The sequence below is a fragment of the Leopardus geoffroyi genome, chromosome C3 (genome assembly GCF_018350155.1).
Source record: "Leopardus geoffroyi isolate Oge1 chromosome C3, O.geoffroyi_Oge1_pat1.0, whole genome shotgun sequence".
In the NCBI taxonomy this organism is placed as follows: Eukaryota; Metazoa; Chordata; class Mammalia; order Carnivora; family Felidae; genus Leopardus; species Leopardus geoffroyi.
Genome location: NC_059338.1, coordinates 138,583,886 through 138,602,662, shown reverse-complemented (window position 1 = coordinate 138,602,662; position 18,777 = coordinate 138,583,886). Strand labels below are relative to the sequence as shown.

At 36.1% G+C, this 18,777-nt stretch overlaps 1 protein-coding gene across 5 annotated transcripts in view; it reads right to left on the bottom strand.

Moving 5' to 3' along the window:
- The window catches only part of LOC123586149 (cytochrome P450 7B1), a 178,175-nt gene that overhangs the window by 28,986 nt on the left and 130,412 nt on the right, over nucleotides 1-18,777 (bottom strand). For 4 of the 5 annotated variants that reach the window (XR_006706630.1, XR_006706631.1, XM_045455084.1 and 1 more), the window contains exon 2: nucleotides 5,875-6,011. Coding sequence is in view for 3 of the 5 variants with exons in the window: in XM_045455084.1 (XP_045311040.1) it covers nucleotides 5,875-6,011 (137 nt within the window). In the remaining 2 variants the exon portion in view is untranslated. Of the gene's footprint in view, nucleotides 1-1,367; nucleotides 1,487-5,874; nucleotides 6,012-18,777 lie in introns of those variants that run through there. The other variant, XM_045455087.1, reaches the window with a different exon arrangement.

The following is an 18,777-nucleotide window of genomic DNA, read 5'->3' as shown; positions in this document are numbered from 1 at the left end:
ATTTTTAGAGAATAGTTTGAATTTTTCTTACCAATTTTCTACATTCATTAAAATCTAAGTGGAAAGACAAAACTATATTCAGCCATGACAGCATGAGCTACTGGCCATTGGCCTACTGAAGTAGATAGAGCCTGTGTGCATGCAAGAGTTTTTGTCTTCAATTCATCACAAATACACATATAGCCCCTCTCTCTCCTTGCTGGTTAGGATATGGGAAGAAAACAATGAGATTAATTTCAAATAAAAGGAATAAAAGCTAATTAGCAACCAATTATTGATAAATTGTTTTTTAAAATAAGCAATTATTGCATATAGGTTCTTTATAAAAATCCTTCCTGATTAGTTAAAATCAATTTATTTGTAAATGAAATTCTCACTCCTGTCAAGCCTCTTTATACTTCAGGATCTGTATTTTCTCTTTCTCATTCTTATTTTAATTTTCTTCAACATCAAGGCATTGTGTTTTCCCAACTCTCTTTCTGAGTAAGATGTTGATTGCTTTAAAAGTAGACGTTTTGATTTTCTGGATTTTACTTTTCAAGTGGGTTTGGAAGTACTAATAACCCTGGAGATGTTAGTTGGCTTTCCAACTTTTAATCTTCAGTATAAACAATTTAAGCTAAGTTTTCCAAAATTAATATTAATTTAAACCATCTGTCCACCATCTGCTAATGTGAGATGCAAAACCAGAGTTTCTTTGTAATCTTTAATCAGACAGTTAGGAAAACACATATACATTCATAAAATGAATTTAAATTTTTTAACAAAGGAAATCTGAAAAGTTATTCTGAAGGCCATGTATTCTTGGAGCAAAATTAACTTTTGCTCCAGTGTGATTTTATGTAAATGAATATCAAGTGTTGATAGGCAAGTTGCCTAGTTTACAAAGATCACAAGGTAGAAACAATATCCATTGCTATGTTTCCAAAAGAGAAAAGAATGCTGTCAGCAGTTGATATGAAATATTGATTTAAAGAATTTCCGAGTTTGCATTTGTCTAAAATAGAAATGTCAAAATGGGGCTCACTTCTGCTACATATATATATATATATATATATATATATATATATATATATAATGTAATATTATATGAACTATTTAATATATATCATATATAATTATCTTTTAGAGCAATAAATTTGAAATGGGCTGAAAATTTTTAATGTCTTCTTTAACAACAATTTCATTCTTGTCCCTTTTCAGAGCTGAGTCTAAAGATATTAATTCTAGCATTCCTGTATAACCTGTGCATGATCCTTTACTAACTCGGCAGCTTTTTCACTTCTTTCGAAATCACTTCTTTTAGGAAGGTGAAGCTACATAACGCGAAGTACATCAGTAAATATAAGAAAAATTAAATTATTCACCCAGTTGTCTTGTACACAAAACGTCTGACATCTGGATCGTTATAAATTGAATTTTGATGTTTTCATTTCAGGTATTTGGTGCTATCCAGAGACACGTCCATGGGAATTCAGGACATAGATATAGAAATGCCTAGTCAACAAATTTCTAGATATAGAAATGCCTTTAGATATAGAAATGCCTAGTCAACAAATATGAGATAAATTTGGATTTTAAAGAGATTTTCCTTAATTATGAGCTTTTAATCTCCATGCTTAGTTTTTCAATAGAATTTTTTAAAACATCAAGCTGAAAATATTAGTTTGAGAGTGAAATATGAATGAACTTTTTAGTTTCTGAGGATGATCACATTTTATACTCTCCCTCTTATTAGGGAGATTTCACTAGCCGCTGACAATGATGTACAGTGGTGCTTCGCTGGGGTGACATCTAGGGAAAACTGTTCCTCTGCACCACCACACAAAACCAATTAGAGAACTATTTTCTGCGACAGGGCACGAATTTACGTGGTTTCTCATGAAAAGATGTACCTTTTAATTTCTTTATTAAGATGACATCCGTGTCCCTTGAGACTTTTGGGGATGACAATCATTTGTTCATCATGCAAGAGCATACAGTAACTGAAATCACATTACGGGACAAGGGTGGAAGGCCCCGTTCCTCATTTCACATTTTCCAAAGGAGCTATTTTGCCAACTGATCGTTAGAAGCAAATACGTTAACAGGGTATCTTGACAGGAATTAATACAAACTCTGGTAAGGAGCCAAAGGGGAGTAGTGGTACACATTCAACTGTGGTTGTGTATTGTTGAGTTCAACAGCATAACCATGGTCAAATTATTTAGACATCAGAAATTCAACAAGCTTCTTAGCGTCTAAGATTAAGATATCAAGTGTCAGTGGAAATTGGTTCTTTTTTGAACAGTGAATAACATTATCCAACTCTACCACAAGTTTCTGTTTAATCATCTTAATCATCTCAGGCTATTTTTGTACAATGTATTAAAAGGGAAAACTGAGAAGATCAATAATTTGTGTCTACTCATTAGGACATAAAGTTTAAGTTTTTAAGTAAGAGTGATTTTTTTTTAAGTGAAGAATATAGTTTTGTTATTATGAAGCCAAAAGATCACTTAGAATAGAAGCACCAGGTATGGCCTTTATTTGTATTATAGTAAGTGTTTCATCAGCTCTAAGGTATTGGGAATATCCTCATCAAATATTTATTGTGAATCAATCACTGCTGAGCTCTGGTCTAAATGCTGGCAATAGAGGAGATAAAGAATAATGAAGGTAAATAGACAAATGAATTAACAATAAATTCACAATTTATTAAATGCCATGACAGAGTGATACTGAGCGTAATGGGAGCCTGGAGAAGAGGCGTTAAACATAACAGGGGAGAAGAGATGGTCAATGATGCTTTGGGGAGGAAGTGTAATGTGACTATGACCTCAAAAGATGAACCCGTGTCAGTCATCTTTTCAGGATGACTCACAAACAGAAGAACGGCACTCAGGCAGAAAAAACAGCAAGACAAAACACGGGCACAAAAGGGCATCATGTGTGAGGAGAAATTTCAAACAATTTGGCATATTAATAGTGCATTAAGCACAAGGCAAGCGGTAGCAAGAGCCGAGGCCAGAGAGGTGGGGGAGCCCAGTCTTGGGGAGCCTTGTGAGGATTCCATTAGATAGAGCAGTTGCTCCAGATGCATGATGTTTTTTTTCCATTTCAATTTTTCTGAAATCGGAGTGTAGGGAGAGACTTGCCACTAGGTTGTGATGAAATGGATACTGCCTGTTCATGCAAGAAGGCAAGCCGTGCTGATAATTTCATCCAGTTGGGTCGTTGTTTTTCTCCCACTTACATTAAAATGGCAGCACTGAAATGAAGTTGCTCTATGTACAAAAGGTTGCTTCTGATACTCAACAGAGTAATTGCAGTAAGAAGAAATTACCTAAATTCTTTAGGAACAGAACATAAAATTCCAAGGCTGATTAGAGGAAGGTAAAAGGGTTGAGCAAAGAAAGGTGTTTAAGTAAAGATGACCCAGTTTAAGGAATCCTCAGAGTCAGTGAAAGAACCAGAGGTGCAGTGTCACCAGAGTGAAAGAAGAGGGCGTTCTGAAAAGGAATGAGAGATTTGTATGGTCAAACAAAGTAGAGAGGTCTAGTCAGGTGAGGGCCCATTAATGTCCTCAGCAAGGCAGATGGCTTGTTCCAAGTAGGAGGTATCTAGGAGATAAGCAAGCATGGGAGCAAATGTAGGTAACTTAAAAAATCTGGATGCAAAAGAGAAAAAAAAAAGAAATGAAAGGTACCTAGAAGGAGAATATAGGAGAAGCTTAAGTATGGCTATTTTAAGCTTTATGTAAGGGCCTAAGAGGGAAAGAAAAATGAAGACATATGTTTGGGAAGAATAAATAATGAAACCGGACCTTTGGAGGCAGGATGTTACGGTCATGAGGACAGGTAATTGTCTTAAACATTCTTTGAAATTAGGGAAAATGTAGGGAGGATAGCTGTGAGACACAAGGATATCCGGAAGATAGTGAGGGTCTGAGATCATACCTGATGGCTTCATTCTTCTTGGGAAGGAAAGGAAGGCGAGTGAACTATGTTGCCACAGCCCAGTGAGAGATGGGCAGCTAGAACAGCCTGGAAAGGCCTTTCCTGCCCTCCCTCCAGCACGCTCAACTAGAAGTCAGAGGGCAAAGAAGTGCAGATAATCTAATCTGTAGAGATCAGATTTCTGGGACATAGGACATGAAAGGTGAAGAAAAGAAATAGCTAGTCCAGTGATAAGCTGATATAAAAGACTGTGCGAAGATGGCCAAAGTAAACTCTTTCTATCTCTCTACACATGCTCCTTTGCAATGGGACTCTGCCATTCTTCCCAGAGAGTGGTGAAGTTTATTTCCCTACCCTTGAGTTGGGGCTGGGCTATGACTGCTCTGACTAATAAAATGTGGTGGAAGAGAGGTTTTGTAATAACTCAGCCCAGTTCTCAGGAGGCTCTGCAGCTTTTCCTCTCACCCACCTGAGGACAACTTCTGGAGAATGAAACATCGTGTGGACACAGAGGCCCAGTCAGGCACGTGATGAAGCCATCTTGGAACATCCAGTTCCCAGTTAAGCAGCCAGATGACTCAAGCCACAAAAGTGATTCAGGCAAGATTGGTTGCTTTAAGGCATTAAATTTGTGGGAGGTTTGTTACACAGCAGCTATTTAGCTATTTAGCTCATATAGCTGGACAACATGGGCCTTAAAGGAGGATGAGAGAAGAACATTCCAACTTTTCCTCTCAGCCCTATAATATTGGGATGTTTAGTAATCTTGCTGTAGTTTTCTTTTTTCTTTTGTAAGCATTTTATTCAAGTGAGAAGCATAACAAACACTTCAAAATTAAAAATACATTGTAAAAAAATACATTCTAGATCAGTGGTTGCTAGGGGATCAGGTTGGGAGGAAAGCAGAATGAGTATGTGGAACCCAGAGGATTTGGGGGGCAGTTACACTATCCTCTATGATAGTGAATAATATCCAGGGAATGGTGGATCCATGACATACGTTTGTCAAAACTCAAAGAACTGTACAACGCAAAGGGTGGACCCTAATGTAAACCACAGACCTTTAATAATGTATCAACATCAGCTCATCAGCTGTGACAAATTATGGGATATACTATAGTAAGAAATAATAAGGAAAACTATGATCAAGGGAAACAGGATATATGGGTAATCTCTGATCAATTTTCTTTAAACCTAAAACTGCTGTATAAAATAAAGTCTGTTAATACATTCTAGCCTTTTTTCCCCTTGAACCATTCTTTTTATTCTTTAATTTTTTAATGTTTATTTATTTTTGACAGAGAGAGAGAGAGAGAGAGAGAGCGCGCGCGCATAAGTGGGGGAGGGGCAGAGAGAGAGGGAGGCTCAGAATTCGAAGCAGTCTCCAGGCTCTGAGCCGCCAGCACAGAGCCCGACACGGGGCCTGAACCCATGGAGTGCTAGATCATGACCCGAGCCGAAGTCAGATGCTGAACCGACTGAGCCACCCAGGTGCCCCGAACAATTCTTAAAACCAAGCCAAATGAAGCCAAAATGGCAGGTGATGGGAGGACAGCAGGGTTCCCCAGGTACCCTCAAGACTTTTACACTTGGTGTAAAAACTTTGTTTTTAATGTGAAAATTACTGTACTCAAAGAAATAGTTTTCTTTTGTATTAGCCTACAAATGAAACAATAATATATAAACATTCCACATTTTGCCTAGAGAAAAATACAACTTAAGAACTGAGAAAAAAATCAACTGAGAATTTATTATTTTTTTAAGCATTTTTCTTTTCTGTTTTTTGTTTCTTTTAAATTTTAAATAGGCTCCACACTCAGTGCGGGGCTTGAACTCATGCCCCTGAGATCAAGAGTTGCACACCCTACCAACTGAGCCAGCCAGACACCTCAAGAACTTATGACTTATGGAAGGTACTTATAGAAGTGCTGCTTACCCCCAAGGAGAACAGTGAAAGTGTCACCATGTTGCTTTTGAAGTGTTTTCATGAAACCTAAAGGATTCTTTTGGAAGTTCAGGGCCTCTCCAAGGTAAGGAAGCCAGCCTTTTATCAATGGAGGCTCACCAGGTCTCCTATGAGAAAAACAAACAAACAAACAAACAAACAAACACAAGAAAAAATTAAGTCCCTATTTTAATACATGTGAGTTATGAATCCACTCTAGAAGTGAATGGATGAATTGCACAGCTAATTCCGTTCTTTTATTCAATGATTCTTATATAATCAAAGACATGGATTTATTGAGCCCCACCAGTATGTGTGGGTTTTGGGGTATACAGTTCAACTCATAGCTTTTGGTGAGCAACTTTTTGAAGAACTTTGTTATCTTGTTAAGACTCAAATGGCTGACTGAAATGACAGCTACACTTAGTAACCATTTTATGTATGAGCTCTGTCTGTACTGTTCTGAGTGTTAGATGTCAGGTAGTTCACTTGCCAAAGTAAAGTTCTTTGTTATCAGATGTCACTTTAGGCTAGGATTATATCATTAGAAGAGGGACAATTAATAATCTCGAAAAATCTTTTATGCTGTTGGGAACAGTAAAAACTTCAACATTGTTTCCATGAAGTATATCTTGTTATATCCTTTCATAAAGTTTTTATTCAACTACAAAATGAATAGGAATATTTATTAAATTTTACAAGACAACATATGAAACACATTCAACGAAACATTGAAATATTGTGAATTAAAAAACAAGTTCCTTCTTTTTTGCCCTATAATCCTAGCAAAACTAGACTTCAAAATTTCTTCTTCTTCATTTATTTGGTGAACTCAATCTGATTTAAAGTTAAAAAAAAAAATCCAAAGCCATTTTATCCTAGAAGGGATTAAAACAAATATTCAAGAGAACTCTGATAATTCTCTATCCCATCTGTGAAGATGACTTATACTACAGGCAGTACAACCCATTTTGATTAATCACAAGATATTACTAGCTCAGACCTAATCAAAGTTCAAGATTATGATCATATTCAACATGGACTTTTATGTAGCTAGATTAACCCTATCAAAAGCTTTTATTTTCCCACATCCCAACATGGTAGAATTAAACTTAAAACATAAACATCAGATCTTTCAGGGGAAAAAGGAAATAAACTAACACAAAATAAACCCAAAGTATGGTAGAAATAAAGGAAAAAGGTATCAAAACTCTTCTTTCTGTTTTTAGAATAAAATTGATTTTTATAATAATTTATAAAATGTATGCTGTTATTTAGATACATATACTTAGAAAGATAATAAACATTGCATAAAAGTGTATATCTTATGCTTCCTCCCTTTCTCTGTTACTTTCTTAAATGCTAACTTTCTCAATGGAGACTTGTTTTTTTGAGCAATTTAAAAGTGTACCAAAAAAGTATTTTAACAGTTAATTCTATATCCATAGATTAAACAAGAGGAGACAACATATATGATTGTAAGGTAGGATCTCTAAATTAGAAACTGCCATAGCATACCGGCTATAAATCAATGGCTTTCAAAATTCGTAAGTGATCTTAGTTCACAAGATTTCCTTTAAAAATATTAACTCTCTTCCTTGGTCTATTTTTACTCTGGTTTGTTTAATGTTGCTTGAATGTTGCATTGTGACAAAGATTTTGAAAGGCTTTTTGTCATATCGTAATTTAATGCAACTAATTTCATCCTCTATGCTCTGTCATTTGGTCAAAAGCTGTATTCTTCACGGGATTTCCGCGGGGGAAAAGGATTGAACTCAGAAATCCAGGGGAATATTAAGTTAATGTTCAGAGTTAGGGAAACACATTAGGAAGCCATTTTACTGTTACAAAGATGAGAGGATCATCATTTCTTACAGCTATGTTTATTTTGGCAGCAATAAGCTCAAAAGTATGAAATACCATGTCACAACTACGCATATTTTCAGCAAAAAATATAGTGCTGGTTCATCTTATGACCCATCAAAGACAGACCACAAAAATCTGTCTTCATCAGTACATTTGTAAAAATTATTTAGAGAGGAAAGACATCACCATAATGATCCAGAAAGGCCTGCTGACATATGGCACAGTGTAAATACTGCTATTTGTCTCTCTCATGCTCTGTGACTTTGAAAATGAAATACCCACTGCCCACTGCTGAATGAGAGAATAGATGCCTAATGTTTCTTGGGAATGATCAGGTCCCAAAGCTTAAAAGGAACAGGTTCTGAAGCAACAGTGGGTAATTTAAAAAATAAAAAAAATAAATTAAAAAAATGCAAAAAACAAAAAACAAAAAGAAAAACTGTAGTCCACACCCCCTCTTAATCCCACTCTGATGGTATATACTTTCTTAAATATCCTCTTTACTATTTAAGACACTACAAGGACACATCTTATAAATTTTACAAATTAGAGCTTATAAAAGGTTCTCAATGATTAAACCCAAGTTCTTGATTTTTTTTAGAGAGTTCTTGTGCATGCATGTGCACAAGTGGGGGAGGCAGGGTGGGTGCAGAGGGAGAGGGAGGGAGAAAATTCCAAGCAGGCTCCATACTGTCAGTGCAGACACTGACATGGGGCTTGGTCTCACGAACCATGAGATCATGACCTGAACTGAACTCAAGAGTCAGTCACATCGAGGAGGGCCCTTGTTGGGATGAGCACTGGGTATTGTATGTAAGCAATAGAACACGGGAATCTACCCCCAAAACCAAGAGCATGCTGTACACACTGTATGTTAGCCAATTTGACAATAAATTATATTAAAAAAAAACTTAGCAAAAAAAAAAAAAAAGTCAGTCACTTAAGTGACTGAGCCACCCAGGCACCCTTAATACTGGGATTTTAACTCTAATACACTAGCTATGTAGACACCCAGTTGTTTTTTAACTTAAGAATGATAGGGGTGCCTGGGTGGCTCAGTTGGTTGAGCGTCCGACTTCGGCTCAGGTCATGATCTCGTGGCCTGTGAGTTCGAGTCCCGAGTCGGACTCTGCTGACAGCTCAGAGCCTGGAACCTATTTAGATTCTGTGTCTCCCTCTCTCTCTGCCGCTCCCCTGCTCATGCTCTGTCTCTCTCTCTGTCAAAAATTAATAAACATTAAAAGATAAAAAAAGAAATTTTAACTTGAGAATGATGATATTAACCTTAAATGTTTACCATTCATATATGAAAGTAGTTGTGCTATACAGAACAGGATTAGTTTTCTGGGCTATTCACATACATTGTAACATACATGGTTTTTCTCTTTTATTCTCTGTATGAACTGTTTTCTTCATCAACTCTCCCTGCTATCTATATAAGGAGCTTGGAAGGCATCACTCCCATCTTCACCACAAGAAAAAAGCTGAACAAACTGAATATCAATAACTCTTCTTAGATTCATTACAGAATTGATGCCCCCGGGCAAACCACTGCCCTGAAAGCTATAGAGACAGGTGAATACAGAAAATCATAGCTTACTGGGAACAGAGGCTGCTGCTGGAGTCTTTAAGAGAGACGCTGAAAAGGGTAATTGACCAATTGCTGGAGACTGAGCAAGGACTAACTTATGATATAAAATCTCCTAAGGGGCCAGACTTACGAGAGCTCCACAGGGCTCACACAAGGAGAAATAGGTAATCTGAATTAGTATGCATCTATCAAATAAATTGAATCAATATATATCTTTTGAAGTTTATTTATTTTGAGAGAGAGAGAGAAACAGCACAAGTAGGGTAGGGGCAGAGAGAGAGGGAGGGGGAAAGATCCCAAGCAGGCTCCACACTGCCAGCATGGAGCCCCATGCGGGGCTTGAACCCACAAAGCCATGAGATCATGACCTGAGCTGAAACCAAGAGTCAGGTGCTTAACCGATGAGCCACCTAGGTGCCCCTGAATCAATAATTTATAATCTTCCAAAGCAGAAGGCGCCAGGTCTAGAGCTTACTGGTGAATTTTATCAGACATTTGAGGAAATGTTACCAATTCTCTCTAATCTCTTCTAGAAAAGAGAAGCAGAGAAAACACTTCCTAACTCATCCTATAAGGACAGCATTACTCTAATACAAAACTGGACAAAAACATGACAAAAAAGAAAATTATGGATCAACAAAAATAACATAGATTTAAAAATCCTCAACAAAATAATAGTAAATTGAACTCAACAGAGTATAGAAAGGATTATTATACATTAGGAGCAAGTGAAATATATTCTAGGTATTTAAGGCTGCTTCAATATTCAAAAATCAATTAAATGTAATTAATGTATTCCATTAATTCAAAGGGATAAAGAAAAGAAATCATCTGATCATATCAATAGATACAGAAATATCATTTTACAAAATGTGACACCTATTCATGAAAAAATTCTCAGAAAACCAGGATGAGAGGAAAATTCAACTTGATAAAGAACATCTACAAAAAACCTTACAACTAACATCATACTTAATGGTGAGAAACTAAATACTTCCCTGCGAAGATCTAAAACAAGGCAAAGATACCCCTTTCACAACTCCTGTTTGACATTATACTGAAATGCAATAACACAAGAACAGAAAATACAAGGTAGAAGAATTAAAACTGTTTTTATTGCAGATGACATGATTGTCTATACAGAAAATCTCCAAGAATCAACAAAAAAAAAACCCCTCCTGGAACTAATAAGCAATTATGGCCAGGTAGCAGAATACAACATTAATACACAAAAATAAATTGCTTTCCTATTTACCAGCAGTGAATAAGTGGACTTTGAAAGAAAAGACCATTTACATTGGTACCCATAAAAATGAAATACTTTGGTATAAATCTAAAAATATATGTACAAAATCTACATAAGAAAAACTACAAAACTTGGAGGAAATAAATCAAATAAAAGTTAAATAAATGGAGAGATATCTCAGGCACATCAATAGGGAGACTCAATACTCTCAAGATGTTCGTTCTTCTCAGCTTTATCTACAGATTCAATGCAATCCTGACCAGAACGCCAGAAAATTATTTTGTGTATATTGACAAAACAGATTCTAAAGCTTATATGGGAAGGGAAAAGACCCAGAAGAGCCAATATAATATTGAAGGACAAGAACAAAGTGGAAGGAGTGATACTACTCCACTTCAATACTTATTATAAAGCAATAGTAATCAAGACAGTGTGTTATTGGTAAACAAATAGACAAACAGGTCAGTGGAACAGAAGAGAAAGCCCAAAATTAGACCAACACAAATATAGTCAACCAATCTTTGACAAGGGAGCACAGTAATTCAATGGAGAATGGATAGCCTTTTCAACAAATGGGGGTAGAATAATGGCATCCTCTCACAAAACTAGAAATCTAGACACAATTCTTATACCTTTCACAAAAATTAACTCAAGATAGATCAGAGACCTAACTGTAAAATGCAAAACTACAGAAGTCCTAGCAGATAACATAAGAAAAATCTAGATGACTTTGGGGCTGGCAATGACTTTTTAGATACAACATCAAAAGTATGATCCATGAAAAAACAAACAAACAAAGAGCTTCATTAGAATTAAAAACTTTTGCTCTGCAAAATACACTGTGAAGAGAATGAAAACCCATGTTTCAAACTGGAAGAGAAATTTTTGCAAAACACATACCTGATAAGGGAGTAACAACCAACATATACAAAGAACTCTTAAAACTCAACAATAAGAAAAAAAAACAATTAAAAATGGGCAAAAGATATGAACAGACATCTTATTGAGGAAGACATACAGATGGCAAATAAACATAAAAAGATGCCCCACATCACATATTATCAGAGAATTTCAAATTACAACAACAGTGAGCTACTAGTACGCACCTATTAGAAGGGCCAAACTCAAAACACTGACTGCCCCAAATGCTGACAAAAATGTGGAACAACAGAAACTCTCATTGTTGGTGGGAATACAAAATGGTACAGCTACTTTGGAAGCCAGTTTGGCAGTTTCTTATAAAACTAAACATACTCTAACCATATGACCCAGCAACTGTGATCCTTGGTATTTACCCAAATGAGTTGAAAACTTGTGTCCACACAAAAACCTGCACACAAGTGTTTATAGCAACTTTAGTCACAATTGCCAAAACCTGGGAACAATCAAGATATCCTTCAATTGGTGAACAGATAAACAAACTGTGGTAAATCTGGTTGGTCGAATATTATTCAGTGATAAAAAGCAATGAGCTATCATGCCACAAAAAGACATGGAAGAACCTTAATCACATATTGCCAAGTGAACTAAGCCAATCTGAAAAGGCTACATACTGTAAAATGACAAGTCTATGACACTCTGGAAAAGACAAAACTATACCTATTAAAAGATCAGTAGTTGCCAAAGGTTTGGGGGAGAGAGGGATGAACAGGTGTAGCACATGGGATTTTTACTAGAGCGAAACTGTTCTGTGTGTTACACATATGTCATTATACATTTGTAAAAACCCACATAATGTACAACACAAAAATGATCCCTATGCAAACCAGCACTTTAGTTAATTTTAATGTATTAATATTGGGTCAATTGTAACAAATACACTATACTAATGCAAGATGTTAGTATTTGTGGAAATTATGGGGATAGGAAGGTGGAGGGGTTACATGGGAACTCTGCAGTTTCCTCTCAATTCTTCTGTAAACCTCAAATTGCCCTATAAAATAGAGCATATGTATCTCTATAGATATAGATATCTCTCTCTCTATAATAAACTTTAAGCAAGAAATTGTTATGTAAGTTCACATTTTTTTAATTAATATTTTTTAAAAATATAGACAATTCTAAAGTATTAGTATTGGGCAGTGTGTAAACTGATACAAAATGCAGTATTTTTTAAGAGTAAAGAGCTCTAAACTGATGGTTCCCAGAGGAAAGGGGGTGGGAGGATGGGTTAAATAGGTGATGGGAATTAAAGAGTGCACTTCTTGTGATGAGCATTGGGTGATGTGCAGAAGTGTTGAATTACTATATTTTACACCTGAGACTGTATGTTAACTAACTGGAATTGAAATAAAAACGTTAAAAAAGAGTAAAGCGTTCTAGAATCCAAAAAGTGAGAAAATTGCTGTGCCTTATCCCTGGCGATGATAAGCCAGTTTCTTGCCATGTCCTCATAAGAGGCCATTGTTAGGGAATCCCAAGCACCTATTTAAGATGTTGGCTGGGCAGAGGATTTTGTACCTTCTAGCTCGGGAAGCTGGTTTTCAATGACCTGTGGGGACTTTGACTAAAGTTAGTTTCTTCCTTGGCATTGTAGGGTTTTTGTCTACTTTGTCTATTAATTATTTTCACTTTAAAGAAAAAGTGAAAAATTTGATCATAAAAGAAATTCTTTTTAAATCTTTCTCTTATTTTTTATTCTTGTTTTTTTGCATTTTTAAAATTTAGTTTGTTAATGTTTTTGTTTACCTTTATTTTTGTCTGGCACTATGTTGATTCCATCATAAAGATCAGTTTTTCAGGTATGCTTTGAAAGTGATTTTCTTTTGAAGTAATTTGGGTCAAGTTTCTCCCTAGCTTTTCCCGGTTTTAAGCTGACATTGGGACATGGTGCCTCCAAGTAAGTGTAACACACCGCCGGGTCTCTCAGTCATCTCTGCTGAGGGAAAGACCCAGGTTGGCAACTACCATGGGCAAGGATATCTTTGCCAAGGTGAAGTTAACCTGACACATCCTGATTGGAAAAGAGATGGTCATGAAGATCATTAACAGGAGTCAATCCTGTTAAGTATCCTATAAAGTCAAAATATTGAGGGCCTTGGATCACCCCAACATTATGAAATTATTTGAAATGATGGAGACAGGAACAGTCTACCTTGTCATGGAGACACTAGTGAGGAAGGGCTGTTCAATTACCTAGTGGATCATGGCAGTATGAAAGAGAAAGGGCCCCAGGAAAATTCTGCCAGAGAGTGTCTGCTGTACAGTATTGCCTCCAAAAGGGTACTGTCCACAGACCTAAAGGCAGAAAACCAACTATTGGAAACTGACATAAACATCAAGTTTGCAGACTTTTGCTTCAGCAATGAGTTCCCCTTTGGCAATAAGTTGGATGTCTTGTGTGGCAGCTTCCTTATAATGCCTTGGAACTCTTTCCAGGGCCAAAAGTGAGATGGCTCCATGGTGGATGTGTGGAGCCTAAGAGTCATCGTATGTATTCTGGTCATCATATGCCTGCATTTTGATGGACAACTTTTTAAGGATCAGAGAAAGCAGTAGTGAATTCACCATATTCACTTGTACTTGTCCATAGAATGTGAAAACCTGTCAAGACACTTCTCATCCTCCATGTCTGCGAGAGGCGCATTAGGGCAAATCATGGAAATTCCATGCATGAATGTGGCTCATGAAGATGAAGAACTGAAGCCTCATATGGAGTCACTTCCTGAGTACAAAGACCCTGGCGGACTGAGTTGATGATGTCCACTGGCTTCACAGTGCAAAGAGGGGCAGGTAGAAGCAATGACGTGATGTGAAGGCTGTGAAGATTATCTTGCCTTGAGTCTTTATCGACACACAGAGACACCATAGGCCACTATAAGACACTCACAGAATCCATCAGTATTGACTTTTTGGAGAAATTTGTTCTCTCTCTCTCTTTATATATATATATATATATATATATATATATATATATACACACACATATATTCAATTATTATAAATATTGCAATTTTATATTGCAATATTATATATATTTGCAATATATGTAAATATTATATATGCAATTATATATATGCAATTATTATATACGTATTATACTTACTATTAAATACTTAATATTATATCAAGTATATATTATATATATAATATATGTTAGGTATATATTATATATATAATATATACTTATATAATATAGGTATATATTAAGTGTATATTATATATAGTATATATTATAATTATAATTATATGCTATATATTATATGCACTTAATATACTTAATATTATACTTAACTGCTTTATTAACTTACAGATATATACATACACATATATATAGTATATATTGTATATACATACATATATATACAATATATACTATATATATATGTACACACACGTATATGTATATATCTGTAAGTTAATAAAGCAGTTAAGTAACCATAGGCACAACAGTATTTTCCTCAAAAAAATGTGGTAAGGGATATAATACAAAGAGAAAGGGCGGGGATACTTTAAGATGTTAATGGTCATTATGCTTGGTGGTGAGATTATGGGAGTTTGGAAGCTGGTGTCTTCTAATTTGCATGATACAAACATACTTCTTTGAAGAGTATTTGGCATTTACTTGTAAAATGTCCCTCAATTTGGGGTGTCTGATGTTTTCTCATGATCAGATTGAGGTTGTAACATTTTGGGAAAGAATCTCACAGAAGCGATGTGCCTTTCTCAGTGTATTGTTTTTGAAGTTTAAAAACAAATGCTATTTTACTGTTAAAATTAAAGCCATGTATAGAAGGCAATGTCTTGTAACATGTAGGTGATGGCAAAAAAGTACACTCTACAAATGAATCAAGGATTGATTCTAAAAATGAGCTCCACATTCCTAATTCGGTGAGCAGAGAAAAAGGCTGGGATTCCCCACAAGGACAAGGAGCACCCTTCCCACTCACACTCCAAAAGAGAAGAGCAGACACCAGGGTCGGACTCTGTTAACTGTACAAAATACGGACACACAGTGCCACCTGAGATACCTCATCACTTCCAGGTGATGTACTAATGAGGCGGGCAGAGTTGGTTTCTGTGATACCCATGAGAGGGCAGGGTGTTCTTTATAAATGGAGTTGCAGCTAGTGGACTATGACAACTGGGGCCCCTGAGCGTCTTTTCAAGGCTGCACTCGGACAAAGAAACTGTGGCGCAGAGCTCACTGCCTCTGTTCCCTCACAAAACCCCAGCGCATCTCACGCTTACAGTTAGGGAGTTGGTTAATTTTTTCCTCCTTGTGTATGATGATTCATAGATTCTTTAGGACTCTTGATTCACATGTTGAACAAAAATGATCTGCTTAGTATTTGTTTACTGCAAGAATTGCAACTATCGTAATCTCTTTTCAGGATGAACATTAATCCAACTCTGTCTAGAAAAATTATGCAATTCATTACCATAAGTAATCTCTATTGTACCCTGTGATTAACCTTCACTTTCTCCCCGGTTTTATAATCTTGCAAATCCACTGGTGCTGTGTGATTGGCATCTGGTGTTCATAAACCTGCCTCACAAAGAATCAATGAAAAATCTCTACATAAAAATGTCATTTTTCAGTCTATCAATGATTCAACCCTCTGTTCCTTGGTAACTTTCATACCACTCTAGAAAGTTCTGTTAACTTTGCAGCTCACAAACAAAGCCTTTACTCTTGAAATGTTTTGTCTCTATCAGGATGGCAATTGGCAGTAGCAAAGGTATCGCTGTTCAAGCACTTTTGATCAAAGTATTAAAAGTAACACAATGTAAAAGCCAGCAATGCTGAATGGTCACAAATTTCCCCATTATTGGCATGGAATCATAGCAAAACCAAAATGAACATGACTATATCTTCACACCCATAGAGAGTAACTTTTGAAGCCATATTCCAGTTGAACCTTTAGCTGTCAGTTCATCTCTGTGATTGTGTCATCCGAATAAAGCTTTTGTCTGTGGAATGTGCCTTGTAAACTCAATTCCATTAGCAGATTTATACTAATGCCTTGATCAAGTGAGTGATTTGTAAGTGCTTCTTTGGATAAGAAGCCAAACCACATCCATGTAGGATTTTACTCAGAGAAGTCTATGATTGAGCTTTTTTTTTTTTTTAAACTGGGACGGATGCCCAGTTTGGCACCAGTAAAATAATGTCAAAGCATATTAAAAAAAAAAAAAAAAACAAAACCCAAAGCAAAAAACAACAAAACAAAAGCCAAAAACCAAAACCAAACCAAAACAAAAAACAAGTCTCAAGCATGCCCCACAATAACTACAACACTGGAAGACGTTTATGAACTTGACCCTAGTTCAAGCCCTCATCCATTCTCATGTACACTGTTGCAGTAGCCTCCTGATGGCTATTGATAGCTCAGGTTCCAGCCTCTACCAACTACCATCAGTTTGCTGACTTTGGCCAATTTATTTAACCTATCTGTGCCTTGGATTTCTCACCTGTAAAACGGATATACTGTTGAAATTTCTTCACGTGACAAATAAGAACTGAAGGCAATGACTGGCATATAGCAAGCCCTCAGAATGTTAGCTGCTGTTATTACTGTATTATTGTTATTGATCTCCAGATCACTAGCAGGGATCATCTAAAATACAAATCTAATTGTGGCTCTTTCCCGATTTCTCTTTCCAAAAAGTTTTCAAGAATACTAACTTTTAAGATATTTTTTTTTCATTTGCTTTCATACTTTCTTTACTTGCCTAATTTAGGTATTAGTTTAGGGCTACCATATTTGGTTTGCTGGTCAGAGGATGGGGCACCAGAATCATCTACCCACTTGAGGAGAAATGACAACTTTTCAGGTTTTTCATTCTCTGAGCAAATCCACTTACAGGGACAAAAGAGGCAAAGAAGAGCACTGTATCTTAGGAGAAACCAGTCAAGAATGTTTAAACAGCTTAGACAATTCTGAAAGAGGGAAATCGATTCATAATTGAAAGTTATTTCAATTCTTTAATTAAAATAGAAAACCATGCAACTGATTTTGTAATTTCTGAGATGATCAGTTGCTAATTTATTTTACAGATAGGATTTGATTGGACTTCATGGAAGAGATATCAATTCCATTAACTCATCATTTCTTACATTTGATTAAATTGTTTGATTTTGAAATGTTTAATAAAAAATCAGAACCCACAGTTTTGTGAAACTGAATTATACTAGAGGGCTAACTCAGAAAGCCTTGGTAATAACAATATAAAGATCAATGCCCACAATATATGAATGCATAGTCAAGGGTGCCTGAGTGGCTCAGTAGGTTAAGCATCTGACTTTAGCTCAGGTCACAATCTCACAGTTCATGAGTTTGAGCCCCGCACTGGGCTCTCTGTTGTCAGCGCACAGTCCTCTTCAGATCCTCTGTCTCCTCTCTCTACCCCTCCCTGACTCGTGCATGCTCTCTCTCTCTCAAAAATACATAAACATTAAGAAAATAAAAATAAATGCACAGTCAAGTTATCAGGTGACATTTCAACAACCAAAACCAATGAAGAAATAGTTTCAAATGTTGAAGGTCAACACTAAAATAATCAAGCACAGCTTATCAGAACCATAGGAAAAGCAATACAAGGGTACTTGTTTGCTTAGGTGGAGGCTCATAAAAAAGCCTAAGGACCATATGCCACATCTGCTTCATAATGCAAGAAGTCATAGCCATACTTTATATTGAGTAAACTATTAGCATAGCAAACGCTAATACTATCTCTATATTTGTAACACAGTGCGTGGCACCTAGAAAGGCAATGTTTTGACTTTGTCGTGAATTAAAGGACTTTTCAACAGGAAAAAAATACTCTTCAAAGACTGGTTCCTAACTTTGGCTTATGATTTATTTTAGGTCACTGTATAAAAAGAATGTATGACTACCTCAAGAAATCCATCATCACTAATATTACAACATGGAACGTGGAAGACCCGGCATCATATTTGTATACAGAAATCATAAGGTTTGCAAATTCTAAAATTAAAGATAGCCTCTTCTTTATTTTAAACATAATGCTTGCAGCATCCTTTGCTCATGCTATCCTCTCTTATGTGCACCCTTTCACTGTTTTGTGAAATGAATTTTCAGTATTTATAGCAGAATCATTATTGAGGTAATGCTCAATTGCTTTGTTTTTGTGTTTGCCTTGTTTTCTGTGTACCCATTACTAATTTTTATCAATCTCTTTCAGTACTCTCTAAAATCTTTCTCAATATGGTCAGACATATGGTCCT